The 16,689-nt window shown below is 46.8% G+C and overlaps 2 protein-coding genes across 6 annotated transcripts in view; one reads left to right on the top strand and one right to left on the bottom strand.

Annotated features, from left to right (window-relative positions):
* Positions 1-3,156, bottom strand: part of E2F6 (E2F transcription factor 6) — a 40,936-nt gene extending 37,780 nt beyond the window's left edge. For 3 of the 5 annotated variants that reach the window (XM_060027082.1, XM_060027083.1, XM_060027081.1), the window contains exon 1: positions 2,799-3,155. In XM_060027082.1, the coding sequence (XP_059883065.1) occupies positions 2,799-2,906 (108 nt within the window). In that variant the 5' untranslated portion in view covers positions 2,907-3,155. Of the gene's footprint in view, positions 1-2,798 lie in introns of all 5 variants that reach the window. The other 2 variants (XM_060027085.1, XM_060027084.1) reach the window with 2 other exon arrangements.
* On the top strand, positions 2,905-9,214 carry LOC132434755 (uncharacterized). Its single transcript, XM_060026339.1, has 2 exons — positions 2,905-3,399; positions 7,725-9,214. The coding sequence occupies exons 1-2, from the start codon at positions 2,905-2,907 to the stop codon at positions 7,908-7,910; spliced, it is 681 nt and encodes a 226-aa protein (XP_059882322.1). The 3' UTR covers positions 7,911-9,214.
* Positions 9,215-16,689: the final 7,475 nt, after the last annotated feature.

Raw genomic sequence — 16,689 nt, 5'->3', positions numbered from 1 at the left:
AAGAATAGAATAAAAGGCGAGTTTTAGGGACTAAAATCTTAAACACTGCCTCTAAATCGGTTAAAAATTTCTCTACACAGATCCTTCTTTGTACCAATTGCCTGTTTGGGGGAGTAATATCCCTTTAAGAGCTCTCTGGACATATACCTTTTCCCACGGTGACTGCATTCTTGTCACACACTCAAATTTTCCTCGTTTTTCAATGTGCAGACTAAGTTCCATCTTTAATCAGTGCCATGTTCTGCCTTCACAGAATTCCAGTTTTCAAGCCATTTGCCCAGGGAACATCAAACACTCAGCCGTACACATAACTATTTTTTGCAGTGTTTAATAATACACAGTTTACTAAATACTGCCAGTCATTAGCCAATTAAAAAATGCTGAGATAGGTGTTTAAATCAGCATTTTACAGCCAGGAAAATAAACACTCATACATTCAAACATTTACGGAGTACCTATTTCATTCATCCAAAAGCTATTTACCAAATATTTTTGCAAGAAGCACCAAATGTGCTGGGGATGTAACAATGAAATGAACAGAGTCGCTGCGCTCAGGGACCGAAGAGCCACACAGTGCAGAGAGGAGGCGGCACAGGGCGCTCTGGGAACACAAAAGGAGCGCTTAACCGAGTCTTGGGAAGTCAGGAAGGCTGCCGACAAGTGACCTATAAATCTAGACCTGAAGAACCATGGGAGGTGACAAGGAAAAGTGTGCTTTAAAGGTTTTTTTAAAAGGGGGAGTGCAGATACACAGGGGTCCAAGAGAATATGGAGATATGGAAAATTTAGCAACTATAAGCAGTTCAGGAAAGATAAATCCAGGGGTCTGATTACATAAAGAAGTTTCTCCTCTATCCTGAGAGCACTAGGGAACCATGACAGATTCTTTAAGTCAAGTGATGTGATCGGAAATATGTTTTAAAAAGACCATCATGGTTAGTTACTATGTGGAGAATATATAGAAAAATCAAGGGCAAGATGAGAGGCAGGAAAACTGGTTAAGAAGATTACAATCCAAAATATAGATGATGGCTAGAAGTGGCAAGTACTGGTGATTAATTTTAACTAGATAGAATGGAGGGGGTCCGTTTGGAATAGGAAAGGATGATGCCTAGGATACTAGCTTGGGCAGTACGGTGGGTGTGGTACCATTTATTGCGATAGGAAGACAGCGAGTTGCTGCTTGCTTAGGCAAGAAGATAATGAATTCCACTTTAGATACGTGAGTTTGACATCTAAGTAGAAATGTCTAGTAGACAGTTGCAAAGCTCTGAGCCAGATTTATAGATTCGGAAGTCATGACATGGTAACTGAAACTACCAGAGTGAATAAGACTATGTACAACTTCAAGGGATATATGTGTATCTTCTGACATTAAATGCAGAATAAAGTGGTTTTTCCATAGTAGGAGTTTGGAGCTTTTATCAAGTTCTCAAAGATTAAGACCACCGATACCAATAGTAACGGAAGTCACGAGAGTGGTGAATGACACCTCGCGGGAAGAAACCGTGGAGAAGGTAGAAGATCTGAATAACACCGACACGGAAGGAATGGGAAAAGGAAGGAGTTTACAAAAGAGGACAGGAGAGGCCATATAAGCAGATGGAGCGCTGAGAGTACGTGTCCGGCGGGCCGTTCAAGGGCGAGTGTCCAACATGAGTGAGCGGTCGATCATGTGCAAACTACAGAAGGTACGGAGTGAGACATCTGCTGGACGTGACTGGCGACCTTGGTTAGAACGTCTCAGAGCTGTGCTTAGGGCAGAGGTCCCCCAGCAGGTGGTAATGACAGGTGAGCAAGCAGACCCAGGAGTGCTGACAACTTTTTCAGAAAGCATGGCTGTGAAGGGGAAGAGATACAGTAGAAGGAAGGGCATACGGAATTTAAGGGAGGGATCTTTCACAATGGAAACAGATTTAGGATGCATTTTAAGTAGTCGAGAATTTACCACCTGGAGTCAGACACTGCGAGGTTAAACCCAGGCCTGTCTACTCACTAACGACAGGCAAACCACTTAACAGCTCCACGTCTATTTTGGCAACTGCACAACAAGAAAAATAAACCCTGAGGACTGCTGTGCGGAATTAAAAGAGATGATGCTCATCAACTATTTTTGAGCACTGAGTCCTCCTGGCGTCTGGGCAAACGGACCTCAGGAAATGTTTATTTACTAAGAATGGGAAGAAACCAGCAGAGAAGTCGAAAATACAGAGGGAATGGAAAACGATGTGTTCATCGAGGGTCCTGAGACTCCAGGAGAATATATCGTATCTAGTCCAGAACAAGAGAAAACTGACCTCCGGCAGGGAAGCCAATCTCCCACTTTCTCTGTCAAAGAGGACCAAAGATAACTTGCTGAATGGGAAGCCGCGGAACGGGAAGTGTGAGGTGTGGACACGGTTTTAAGTGGCTGCCCTGAAGAAGGAGAATGGCAGAAGAGGCTGCAGAGAAGAACACACGAGAGAGAGCTTGCAGAGACCCACTGAGTCCAGTGGAGACGCAAAAGCATAATTGTCTCGGGCAAAGCTGGGCAATTTTCTCCAACACTACTCTGGAGCCGACGGAAAAGCCCAGGAGGCTGACAACACGTTTGCGAGCAGACGCAAACAAGACGGCGAGAGCTCAAGCGAAAGACCTGTCTGCTTCACTGGACGCGAAGGGCAGTGCGAGAGCTGGGGGGACCGAGGAGCAGTCCCGGGCCACCTCGAGGAGCGCACGACCGAGACGACGGCCAGTCCGGCCTCCCCGCGGGCCTGGGACACCCCCCACCCCGCGCCCCGGCCCTGGGACACACTTACCAGCAGGCCCTCCACGTTGATGGGGTCTCGGCAGCGGCGCCGCACCGTCTCCTCCGCCGGGTCCACGAGCAGGCTGGGCAGCTTCCGCGCCGGCCGCTGCTGACTCATGCTGCCCAGCCGGCCGCCTCTCGCCTCGCACCCCGCGAGCTCTCCCGCCTTCTCCCGCTCGGGTCGGGCGCCGCCCCCGACCCGCCGGGTCCCGGGGGCCAAGCACGAACTGGACTCCTGGCCTGCCCGGAGGCGCCGCCTGGCTAGGCCGGCCCTCGGACGGGCGCGCAGCTGCCCCACGACCCCGGGAGCTGGAACGCGGGCGGGAGGAGAGCAGGGTGACCCACGGCTCTCAGGACGCCAGGCCCGCCATCTTCCCGCATGCGCAGTGCGTCGCCCCCAGTGCGCATGCCCGGCGCGGCCGGAGCGCTCCCAAACACAGACCCGCTCCCGAAGGCCGGAGCCCGAGAAGTCCCGGAGAGCGGAGTCCGCGGAAAGGATGGCGAAGGAAAAGGAAGACATGGAGCAGGAATTCCAGACGAAGGGAACGGGGCGAGAGGAAAGAGGCAGCCGAGACAACACAGTGGTCGCCTCGGAATTCTCGACACTAAAGGTACTAATAACTGAAAGTTCTGAGCTCGCAGGGATGTTAATTTACTCTTGAGCTCCCTCCGCACGTCTCAGGCACTTGCCCAGTGTTGATGCTTAGTAAATGTTGGTAACCAAACCGTCGTGGAATTGTTTACTTACATGTATCTTTCCTCCTATCCCTTTTCTTCCTTCTTGTCATTTGAGGAATAAACTATTGACTCCCTAGGTGTCAGAAATCGTGGTGCGCACAGGAGATATTCGTTTGAATTTGGCACAATCTCAGATTCCGGTGGAGGGGACAGATAAGTAAAGGAACATTTAAAGCTGGAGCCACTTTGCTGTACAGCAGTAATTAACACAACATCGTAAATCAACTAAACTTAAGTTAAAGAAAAGAGAGTGTTTCAATAACAAAGGTTACATGTGCCAAAAATCCGCTAAGCAGGTAATAAAAGGGGGAGTTTAAATGCCAAATAAATAAAATAAAATAAAATAAAAAATAAAGCTGAAGCCAGATGGTGTGTTTTCAGATCCTGGCTCCCCCTACTTAGAAGTTTACAAGACCTGAAGCAAGCTGTTTAATCGCTCTGTACCTCAGTTTCCTCATCTGTTAAATGGGACTAAGATTGTTGTGAGGATTAAATGAATTAATGAATGTAGCCTACTTAGAACTGGGAGTCGTGTGTATTTGATATAAAAAGGTAACACCATGTGATAAGTGCAGGGTGGAGGGCAGCTACTGAGCTGTAGACCAAGAGCTTCTACCCAGCATAAGGTGGAAGGTGGGTTCCCACTAGACTAGAAATTTCTTGAGGTCAGAGGCATTCTTTAATCTGTGATCTCCAGCATCTAGCACAGTTCCTGACAAATAGTTAAGTGCCCCATAAGTGTTTGCTAAACGAATGACTTGAGATAAAGGATAATCTAGGAGAAGTCTCTAAAAGATTGGATTATGTTGCAGAATGGAGAATTTCCCAGAGTGGTTAAGTGACACCTTTACCAACCCCAGTCCCCTGAGAAGGCAAGCTCTGGAGACCAGAAATGGCTGGGTTTTTTTTTAAAAAAAGACATAACCCAGCATTTTAGGTCTGTTTAACATTCTGCTAAATGTTCTGTACACATTTTCTTATGTAAATCTTATATCAGAACTGAAAGATAGGTATTTTTCTGCCCAATCTACAGATCAGGAGAATAAATATTAGCAAGATTTACAAAAATTACCCGAGGTCCTGGCTAGGCAGGGGCAGAGGCAGGATTTGACCTCATAGCTGATTGATTTAGTAGGTGGATCGTTGGGAAGATTCTTGAAGGGTGACTAGATTTTCTAGAGCCAGAGGTGGGGTTGGGGGAGTGAAGGTGGGTGAGTCCGGGGGCAGGGGTGGTGTTGGCGGGCGCTGCAGGCTGAAGACCGAGCATGAACACAGCTATAGAGAGTCAGGCCCGTGACCCTGCCCTCCAGACACTTACAGTACCTGTGACTTGGCTTTTTACCCTGAGACTTAATCATTCACGCATTTTTTGAGCCTGTGCCTGGCAGGAGTACGTGCTGAGGAGAGAACTAAGTCTGAGGGGTCCTTACCTTGTGCTCCAGTGGCCCCCACGGAACCAGAATGCGTAAGTACTAACTTAGAAGGTGTATAACATGCTATGGAAGCGCAGAGAAAGAAGAAAAAAAAATAACTGGACTTGGTGTAAATCACAGGTGCTTTTTCACACATCTTCCTGTGAGGTAGACATTTCTAGAATACTTTACAGATGAGGATACAGAGGCTCAGAGAAGTTAAGTGACTTGCTCAAGGCCACCTCCTCAGGTGGCTCAGATGCAGGACTTCAGCCACCAAATCCTTAGCTTTGTCCATCAAGTCCTACTGTGGTGCACAGACACAGTTCCCAGCACAGAAATTCTAGTATTTCCATTTCCAGTCCTGTTTTTGTGTGTTTTTCTTGGGGCAAAATGGTGCTAGGGCAAAATAGGGTGTGGGCTTTGAGACTTTAAAATTAGGGCTGAGATATAGGCCGAAGGCCCAGGTGCGCTGGAGGAATGCTGAGAGGCCTTATTTGTCAAGGGGTATTTTGCCTTCCTTCTATTGTAAAATTTCTTCCCCAGAAATCTGTGAGGAAATGGCCACGTCCAATAGGGAATAATGGAAATGTTTTACACTGTCCAATATGGTAGCCACTAGCCACGTGTAGCTGTTGAGCACTTGAAGTGTGGCTAGCAAGGAACTGAATTTTCATTTATTTTAATTTAACTTGAATTTTAATAGCCAGGGAACTAGTGGCTACCATATTGGATAGCACGGGTGAAGATACAAAAATATGGTATCATCTAGTCTGGTGAGATTCTACATGTGGTCTGTGGACCTCAGCATTGCCATCACCAGCGAGCTTGTTAGGAATGCAAACTTTCTGGGTCTACCCCAAACCTTACAGAATCAGAAACTCCGAGGACTTGGATGTACTCTGCCACGCACTGGTCTAGCCCAACCCCTTCTTTTCCAGGTGAGGAGACCAATCCTCATCCCCTCTCCAAGGGATGATAAACCAGCTGTATTGAAGCCAAGTTAACTTTTCTAATGGGATTGAGGGCTTGGGGCAAATCCAATGGTCGCTACTCTAACCTACGATTCGCTAGGCGTTACAGCTTTCTGCATCTACCTCTCACGCCGGCATAGGCGTTCTCAGATCTTCAACGACAGGAGAGGCCAAATGGGAGGCAAGGAGAATGGTTAGGAGGCTGTCGGTCACCGAAAGGACAGTTGATGATGGCAGAACTGGGCAGTGCCAGTGAAAGTGGAGAGCAAAGGACAGATTCAAGAGCTAGAAGATAGATGTAGAAGGAACAGAGCTTGGGGGTTGATGAAGTTTGAGGGAAGACTTGGACCCGAGGTGGCGCTTTGGGTACTTGAAGTCCAGGCACAGGTGAGATTTGACAAGGGCAGGAGTGAGGGCAGGATGGGGCAGGGCCAGAGGGCAACCAGTGTGAAAGGGCCGGCAGATACTGTCACATTGTTTACAATGAGCAGTTTTGCTTTTGTTTTTAAACTAACCAACAGCAAAGTTAATTAAGAGGGAGCAGCTAGGGAAATAGAAAGTGAATCTAGGCTATGGGTGCCTTAGAGGTTAAAAGAAGGGATGTTTTCTGTCTTTCTTCCCTCCCTCCCTCCCTCCCTCCCTTCCTTCCTTCCTTCCTTCCTTCCTCCTTCCTTCCTTCCTTCTTCCTTCCTCCCTTCCTTCTTTCCTTTCTCCTTCCTTCCTTCCTTCTTCCTTCCTCCCTTCCTTCCTTCCTTCTTCCTCCCTCCCTTCCTTCTTCCTCCCTCCTCCCTCCCTTCATTTCTTCTCTTTTCTCTTTTATTCTTTCTTTCCTACTTTGTTTCCTTCCTCTCCACCACTCCCCCCCTTTACTTTTTTAAGATAGCAGAGACCTAAGGTTTTCATGTTGATGAGAAGGAGCTAGTAGAAAGGGAAAGCTTGAAGATGCAACAGAGAAAGGGGATAACCCTGAGAATGCTGTCAGGGATTCCATGCAGAGCTCCAGGAAATTGGAAACAAGGGGAGGGCTCCACCTCCACAGTCATGGGAGCAAAGTGTAAGGACAGAAGCAGACAACCTTATAAGGTATTTTTAGCAGGAAGTTGAAGGAGTTCATGCTCTGCTGAAGCCAAGGTCATCTGCTGAGAGTCAGGGGAGACGGTAGAAGTGGAGATTTGGTAGACATACCAGGCACTCAGTAAATATGACCCAGCGATTCCACTCCTGGGTGTATACCTGAAAAAAATGACAACACTAATTCAGAAAGGTACAAGCACCCCAATGTTCAGAGCAGTTTTATTTACAGTTGCTAAGGTATGGAAGCAACCTAAGTGTCCATCAACAGATGGATAGATAAAGAAGGTGCTGTGGATATGTACATGTATATATATACACACACACATGCACAATGGAATACTACTCAGCCATAAAAATAATGAAAGATTGCCATTTGCAGCAACATAGATGGACCTCGAGATTATCATACTAAGTGAAGTAAGTCAGAAAGAAAGACAAATACTGTATGATATCAGTTATATGTGGAATCCAAAAAATACAGCAAACTAGTGAATATAACAAAGAAGAAGCAGACTCAGATACGGAGAACAAACTAGTGGCCACCAGTGGGGAGAGGGGAGGCCGTATAGGGGTGGAGGATTAAAAAAAGGGTTATTATGGGACTATAGGAAATCACGTGTGTGAAACTTTTGAAAATTGTAAAGCACTATAGAATTTAAACAGTTTTCATTAATAATAATAATAAAAAGATGGTTTCTAGCAGAGCTGCAATCCAAATTCTTGTCTTCTACTTTCTAGGTCAGTACCCTTTTTAGGAAGGCGATGAGGCACGAGGACAAACACTTGGCGGGAAAGGAGTGTCGTAGAGATGGAAGGATGCAGAAAGAGGAGAGGTGGCACGGAGGAAGGAACAGACGAACCTGGACTGGAGCGAGTCCTGCATCCACCCTTATTAGCCTCACTGGCAAGCATCTTAACCCTTAGGATCCTCAGTTTCTCTGTTTGTAAACTGTGGGTAAACATACCTCCAATTCTGCCGTATTAGAGACAATGGACGTCAAGTCCCTGGTGCATTGACTCCATCTTCAGTGGTAACACAAACTTCCTAGCTTCACAGGGGCTGTTTCTAACCAAGTCTTAAAGCTCCCTACCCCAGTGACTAAAAATGGTTCTAAAATGACATCAAATGGAACAAAGCCGGGCGGCTGACTCTTTGTTCTGAGGTTTTGTTCAGAGTTTGACAAGCTTTCCAGAGAGCTCCCAAGAAGATGCTAGCCCACGAAAGTTGTCATTGGTCCAGATGCACGGATTCAGTCTCTCCACTTAGCAACAGTATTTGCCTCCTGCTTCAGAAAAGGAAACAAAAAAGTAAGCCTGCAGTTAAATACACCCACAAGGGCAAATCCCCATGAAAGCCTGTCAAAAAAGAGCTGTGGGAAAGATGAGCTATTGCTGTACGCCTGGGTGAACTCCAATGAGGAAGCCACAGAGGGGAGGGAGGATGGGCACAGGGGCTTGTCAGTTGCAGCCCCCCAAAGGGTTTCCCTCCTCCTGATTCCCACTGCCCCACGACTGCCCTCATTGTCATTGTTCCTGGACTATTTTAACTGCTTCCTAATTCATTCGCCTGTCCTGCCATTTCCAAGGGACTCTATACTATCACTGTCAAATTAAACAACTGCCTTTTGGGGGGTGGCTGTTGACCTTTCATTGCAGGAGAAATCTTTCTAAAGCGTGGGTCTGATCTCATCACTCCTCTGCTTAAAAGCTGTCAGTGTACTTTGTCTGTATTATGCTCGAGGTTAGTGGTTTCCCCTGGGCACTGGTCACTTGCCTGCCTAGCTGTCTCCCGCATCACACTCTTGGAGGGAGGGCAGGGGCTGGGTCCTGGGCACTCAGGGGCCCCCACCACCTTATCAGAGTCATTGGATGCATCACTTTCTCTCAGTCACATTAATCTTCATTCAATTCCTCAAAAGCTTTCCCCCACTGCTGAGTCTTCTCACATCTTGTTTTCTTTGCTAGAACGTTAACCCTTTGACACCTCCCCTAGCAAATGCCTCACCCTTAGTTTGCACATTCTCCCCACCCCCCAGAAAGGCTTCTCTGAACCCCCAGATGAGGCTAGCGCCCCAGCCTCCTTCCCACGTGTTGTCTGATGAGCCCCATAACCTGGACTGATGCCCCCAGTAACCTTTCACCATCCATAGACACATTACATTATAAATAAATAGCATTTGAAAAAAAACTAAACTCTTTGCTATGTTGACTTCAAAATGTAAATTCTAAAGCAAAACATGACAACCCAAATTATAGAGGTAATAGTTTGTCTTAAATCTTTGAAGCACACCTTAACGCTGGATTTTGTTTTAATTCAGCATTATCAGATGATTAAGTTTAGCAACTTTTATTTTTCCTCCGACTGAATTTTATGATGAATGATACTAACGTTCTTAGTATTTCTTAAATATTGTAGGTTTACGTTAGTTTCATTTTGGGAAAAGAAAATCCATTTTATTCATTGTGTTATTGTGTTATTAATTGTGCTTTTATAAAATCCATTTGTATTAATTGTGTGGAAAGAAGACTCACGATCAGCAAACTTGAAACCTTTTGTTTTCTTTGTTAGGTAGTTACACATCATTTTTATAATGAAAAAGATAAATGACAATACCTTCCCCTAAAAGAAAAGAAAGTTGCCAAATATTGGAGGATAACCACGTTGGTTTCAGACTTCTGATACCAACAGTACAAAAATATCATTAGACCTCTGAGAAATTTTGGACAATGAAAATTAAACAAGAAAACTGTTAATTTTTTGAAGAGGCTCATTTATATGGCTCAAAATTCAAAAGGCACCAGAGTAAACAGTGAAAAATGTCCCTCCCACGCCTGTCTCTCAGCAGTGAAGTCTAAAGTCGTCTCTGAAGCTCACGGGTTTTATATGGATTGTTGCAGAGATATTTTATGCACAAATAGTGCTCTATGTTATTTCCCCAAGCCTGTTTGCACATGAATAATCATACTATTTCTCGATTTTTTTTAACCTAGCAAAATATCTTGCAGATTGTTCCCTAACAGTGCAATAAAAGTTTTTTTCACTCTTTTTCATGTCTACACAGTGTTGCATGGTGTGTATGTATCATAAATCACCCATGCCCTCTCCAACTCTGGACACTTGGGTTATTTCCAATATTTTGCAACCATAAACAACACCAAACATAGAACAATCTCATTCAGCCTACCTTTCACCCAGGTATGTGTATATCTAAAAAATAAGTGGCTAGCAGTGAATTATGAGGCCAGAGGTGACTTTAATAGATATTGTCAAATTATCCTTTAAAGAAGTTGAATCAATTTACCTCCCCTTTAGCAAGGTGTGAAAAATATGAGAAATCAATTTTCACTTGGCCTTTAAATTTGAACGGCTACATTTTATTCCACTTGAGTTCTATACAAGCACAATTTAGTTTGTTTGCTAATGTGTTACTGATTGTTACATGTGTCCTACTTAAATGTTCACCTTCCACGCACTACCCCCAGGAAATACATCAGTTGCACCAAATTTGTTTTGCCCCTCTCACTCTTTCCTTTGTTTATCTAATATTTGATACCCAGGCACTGCGATGCTGGCCGCCGGGTTGTAAGCCGACTTACCGTTTGCTGAAGTGTAGCATCTTGACTCTCCACCAGGTGGAGCAGTCTCACCTTAGGGAGCGCATTGAGTAGGGCCGCTGAATCTGGGGTGGTCAATATTCCTGGTGATACGCAGGTGGAGTGAAGTAGAGTGGAATGCGATTGGAGTTGAATTTAAGGTTTCAAAAGAGGATGTGGCACATCTAGTCCTCAGATGTATTAGTGATCCAGGTGACGTTTAGTATCTCTGGTCTGAACCACCTGTAGAAACAAGTCAAGTCCTACAGTTAGGGGTTGATTTGTGTCCCCCAACCCTGCCTCCTTCCACATTCATACATTGAAGTTCCAACCCCCAGCACCTCAGAATGTGACCTTATTTGGGGACAGGGTCTTTACAGAGGCAATCGAACTAAAATGAGGTCGCTGAGGTGGGCCCTAATCCAATATGACTGGTGTCTTTATAAGAAAGGAAATTTTGGACACTGACACACAGAGAGGGAAGAGGATGTGAAGAGACAGGGAGAAGACAGGCATGCAAGTCGAAGAGAAAGGCCTGGGACAGACAGATCCTTCCCTTGCAGCCTTCAGAAGGAACCAGCCCCCTGACGCCTTGATCTGGGGCTTCTAGCCTCCAGAACTGTGGATGATACATTTCTGTTGTTTAAGCCCACCAGCCCGTGGCGCTGTGTTACGGCAGCCTGAGCAAACCAATATACCTACCCACTCACATTCTGGGAGAATTTAAGTAAGCTGGGTTTAAGCACTTACTAGGCTAGAGAAACATTTCCTCCACAGAAAGGGATAGCTAATAACAGAAACTGGGTTACAGTTTAGAGATATTTATTATAAGTGAATAAACTTGAAGTACCCTTAAGCCATTCAGAAATTGTCTTCACATAGAAACAAGCGGTACGCTGATAACAAATGACTCTACACTGCTTGACACGCACAAATGGCAGCTTTTAAAGGCTGCAGCCCATTCCACTCTACCGCATTTTAATTGGGCGCTGTGATGGATGTGAAAAGAGGAAGCTGTTTTGCTCAGGCACAAAGGAAGGAGATGGCGTATCTACTGGTATGTGTGATGAGCAAAACAAATATACCTAAAGCTGAAAGTGTGTGAGAGGATGAGTTTGTGTCCGGGTGTAGTCATGTGAAAATGTGTGTATGTTACAAAGAAAAAGGTATGAGAAGAGCTGGATTTCCAAGAAAGAGAAATATGGGTGTAAGCAGAATCTATGTACCAAGGGGAGAAATGTTTGTGTGACAAGGTGTGTGTGTGTGTGTGTGTGTGTGTGAGAGAGAGAGACATTCGGTGTTTGTTGGTGGAGAGAAACGTGTGAGAAGGAAACGAGTATGTATGTGAAGAAGAGTCACATGTATGTTTGAAGTGTGTGTGCATTTAAGGAGGCAGATATGTGTGTAAGGAATACGTGTGCGCAGCACATGCCTAGACGTGTAAGGGGGGGACATATGTGTGAGGATGTGTGTGTGGGGAGAGAAGAATGTGTGTGTGTAAGCATGTGAGGAGAAGTACATGCGTGCGATTCTTTAGGATAATGCTGGTCAAAGAAGCAAATGTGCCCAGAAGCCGTGTCTAATTGCCTTCCTGACCCCGTGGCCTCTGCGAACCCTGCTTACTGAATGAACTTAGAGATTGACAGCTCCTTTGTAGGTCTGAGGTTGGCCACCACAGTTTTTTAGTTCAGTCCCATGTTTGTCAACAACATTTTAAACTAGCTTGATTCCCCTCATTTAAGAAAATATCTTGAAATTACTTTTTCAAGTTTTGGTTCAAGTTCAGTAAAGACATAAAATGAGTGGGTCAGGTTCGGTTCAGGAAGAAAAAAGCTAATCATTCGTATTTGTGTGCTGGTGTTTAAATCAATGAACTGGGAGCAGAGAGAGGATTCATCCAGCAGGAAAATAAGACACAACTTTTTCACTGAATTTCATTTCTTGTCTTATTAGTCCTTAATTGATAGGCGTCTGTGCATTTCTAAAATTTATCATAGATTAAAAAATGGGATTAAATGGTTTCCCCAGAGTCACTGTATCAATTAGCTAAGGCACGGGCCAGCTTCCTAAGAATTTTTCCCTAGCAGGAACCACATATTCACTTTGATTCTTCTGGTGAATCAAATTATATTTTTGTCTTTATTAAAAGTGACTTCCTTTTTAATGTTGGGTTTCAAGGAAAGGAATTAATTTTTGGAATGACTTTCATATAATGGGGGTTAGGCAGGCTAACTATGGCCCATGGGCCAAATCTGTTCAGCTATTTAGTTTTTTTTTTTTTTTTTTTTTTGGAGGGGGGTATCCTTTTTTATGGCCCATGAGGTAAGAATGGTTTTCATATTTTTAAAAATATTTATACTTTAATATAAATGGTTATACATTTATACTTTAAATGGTTATATAAGTACTTTTATAATCGAATAGTGTGGTTTTGCCTCTTGGCTGGCAAAGCCTAAAATATTTCTTTTAAACCTTTAAGAAAAAGTTTGCTGACCCTGTTCTGTAGGATTTTATTTGCTTGATAAAGTGTAAGCTGTCAAAATGTAAGGGAAAAAAAAAGTAAGTACAGTGATTATTGGTCTAGCAATTGCAGTAAGTAATCTAAACCATAGAACCAACGTATTGGTGAACGTGAATTCAACACAGCTATTCTGTACATGTGTTTACTGGAGTGGTTGAAAAACTGTGTATTCCCTAGAAACACAAATTCAGTCAAGAATGTTCACTGCAGTCTTGTTTCTAATCATGAAAAACAGATCAACTCAAAGGTCCATCAACAGAAGAATGTCTGTACAAGTTGTGCCATTCGTACGATGGAATACTATTTAGCAGTTAAAATGAATAACCTAGGGCTATATGTATGACGAGATGGCTCTTACAAACATCATATTGAGCAAAACAACATAAAACAAATGACTGGGTTACAGAACAAAACGCAGAATATGATAACACACAGAAAGTGGTAATATTGGAAAACATGCTATAGTTCAACTCAGGCATACGTAGTAACATGAACACATGCATATGTAGTAATAGTATGAAAACTTGATGGGATGTTTTAGGAAAGTACTGGGGGTTGGGTGGGCGGTGGTGGGGGAAGAATTGAGATCAGGGAGGGCTTTCCGGGGGCTTTAACTGTATCGCGATATTTATTTCCTACATGAATATCTGAAGTAAGTATGGCAAGAGGTTAGGATTGGCTGGTTCTTGGGCACACAGAGAGGGGCTCGTGAAGTTACTTTCTCTTGTGTGCGTTTGAAATATTTCATTATAAGACAAGGAAAATGATGGTACTGCCAATCAGAGTACAGGAAATCTACGGAGATTGATTCTGGCAACGTTTTTACCCAGGACCTGTTGTGTGCGGGCACTTGTTGGGGACCAGACCCTCATTCCCTCATTTCCTCATTTAACCGCCCAGCTCACTTAACTGTGACTGTCTCCCCCATCCTCAAGGACACTGTCAGACTGGCCCAAGGCCAGAAGGCGAGTCATGGGGGTGAGTGGCGGTGAGGGCGCCGGGCTGGTCGCCCGATTCCAGCTCTGCGCCTCGCAGGTTCCTGAAATCACAGGGGCTCCTCTCTTGCTTAAAAAAAAAGAAAGAAATACTCCTGCCCTGTGCTCATTGCTTGCTCGGTCTACCTGTGCACCAGCCTCCTGCGAGGTCTGCAAAGATTTATCGGAGATTCTTTGGTTCGTTCCGTTCCTCAAGGATTCTTCCCGACACTGGGGCCAGGGAGAGTTGGCTGGGTTCCCCCCGCAGGTGCCCACCGTTCCTGAATCTTTCTCCTCTGTTGGCCTCAGACAGGCTCCCTGGTGGGACACTGGCAGACCCCAGCTGCTGGGGACCCGGGTCCCCCTATCACCCCCTTGCTTGAGCCGGTCCGCTGGGGGCCGGAGAAGGGCGCCCCGCCGACGCGGCCCTCCACAGGGCTCAGCCCGTGCGTCCAGGGGTGGGCGTTCCGGGGCCCTTGGCGTGGAGCCTTTGGGAAGCCTGGGCTGCGCTCCTGCTGCCTCGCAGACCTGCCTTGTCCCCTCTGGGCGTCTGCGTCCCAAGCGACAAAATGACCTCTGTTCTCCGAGGGTTCTTCCAACGTCTGTCCAGACTCCCTTCCCCGCTGAGTCTCCGTTGGCTGGAGGGGCTCCCCGCGTGGCCCTGCGGGAAGGTGGGGAGGTGTGCCAGGGGGGTGGGACGGGGAAGCTGGGGGAGGAATCCCTCGGGGAGATCAGAGAAGACAGCGACGTTTCCCGAGAGCAGGCGGCGCCCCGAGGCCGGTGCCACGCCCTTCGGGTGAGGAGGTCGGACTTTGGCGAGGGGGGGCGCAGGGGCAGGGAGAGGGGGCCGGGCACGCGGAGCGAAAACCCAGGCCGGCGGGCGGGCGCGGGGCTCGGCTCTGGCCCTCGAGCCTCCTCCCATCGCCCGACGCCGCCCGGTCCGGCCCCGGCGCCGCCCTCGCCGCGACCCTTCCTCAGCGGGGTCCCGGGTCGACCGAGCCCACCGCCAGACCTTCTCCGCGGTCGGCCGGAAGACCCGGAGAAGCGGACTCCAGGGGGCGGCCGGGGTCAGGGGTCAGTCCCGGGCGCGGGCCGCGCTCCGCGCTCCTCAGATCCGGGCTTTGCCGCGCACCTCCCGGCCGGCCGAGCCCGGGAGCTGGGGGAGTGAGCGCGCGGGCGGCTGGGCCGGCCCTCCGACGGCGGCGAGCGCACCGGAGCGGGGCCGCGGCGGCGCGAGGACAAAGGGCCGAGGTAGGAGCGGCCGCCCGGCGCGCCGGGGGAACGCCTCGCAGCGCAGCGCGCGGGGAAGCGCGGCCCGGGGAGCGCGCGGGCGGACGTGGGTACTTTTTTGGTCGGGACCCGCCGGGAGGCTACGGAAGTGTCGGGGTTCAGCCTCGAGGGCGCGTGGGGGTGTGGGTACCGCTGCCTCGTGTGCGTGCGCGCATGGGAGTGTGTGTGTGTGAGTGTGAAAGAGAAAAAGAGGGGCCGGCAGAGTTGGATTTAGATGGACTTAGAGCGCGCGCTGAGCTCTTGGCACATGGTGAGCGCTCCGTAGGTGAGAGCTAATAAAAATGACAATGATGGTAATAATCATTGTTTTGAGGGTGTGCACGCGTGCGTGCATGCGTGTCCATGCCTGTGTGTTTAGAGAAGCTGGAGCCGGTGGTGGCGGCCCCAACTCCCCAGCACTTGGAACACGGGAGAAAATGGGGCTTCTTTCCAGAACCGCCCTGGGACTGTCTCTGAGGGGCTCCGCCCCTTGGGAAGGCTGGTTCGGGGGAGGAGGAGGCTTAGTAGCTGGATCCCAGTTTTGGGTCTTGGGAACAAAGGCTGCTTCCCTGAAGTCCAAGAAGGTGCGTGTGTGTGTGTGTGTGTGTGTGGCCGCCAGGGCGCCAGGCGGGGTGGAGGCGATGATGGCCATTCATGGAGAAGGCTGTTGGGCCATTTTGCTGTCAAGCCTCTTTTGATCCCTGGTCATGAAGACCAGCAAAAAAAAAAAAAAGAGGAACTACTTAATCTGTATACTGAAGCTTTTCTTTAAGAAAGTTTTATTATAGAGGTAAGTGTTACTCAGGACTTGGAAGATTTTTTTAGTATCTCTTTTAAACAATATGTGCATTTTAACTTGATAAAAACTTTTATTCCTAGCGAGAGCATTTTAATTTCTCCGATTAACACTGCGTGTTAGACATGGGGAAAGGTGGAGGTCTGGGACGGTTCTGAACTTCATCTTACCTAAAGCGTTGTTTTAATGTCACGGGGTTTGCAGCACTTTGTAGGAAAACACTCCTGGAAGTTTTAAAGGCCAATTAGACTCCTACCCCTGTCTTAGAATGTCTTAAATCTCCGGGCAGATTTGAAGAATTCCTTATATGCAATCCATTGCTTCGAGAGTACTGTTTCTGGGTTTGCTCAGGAAAGTTTGTTTCTAGGAAACAAAAATCAGATTAAAAATGTGAAACAATGAAATGAAACACAGGTGAGGAGATGTTTCTACAAGTCTGTTCATACTGAAATCTGGTTCATTTAAAGTTTGCATTGTGATCTGTGAAATTTTCCATCCCCACAGCAGTGGATGAGGTGGTCTGCTGTTCATTCTGGAGCAATTTTTTTT

This window comes from Delphinus delphis, chromosome 12, assembly GCF_949987515.2.
Source record: "Delphinus delphis chromosome 12, mDelDel1.2, whole genome shotgun sequence".
Taxonomy (NCBI): domain Eukaryota; kingdom Metazoa; phylum Chordata; class Mammalia; order Artiodactyla; family Delphinidae; genus Delphinus; species Delphinus delphis.
The sequence above is the reverse complement of the archived record's forward strand: the minus strand, read 5'-3'. Positions and strand labels throughout refer to the sequence as shown.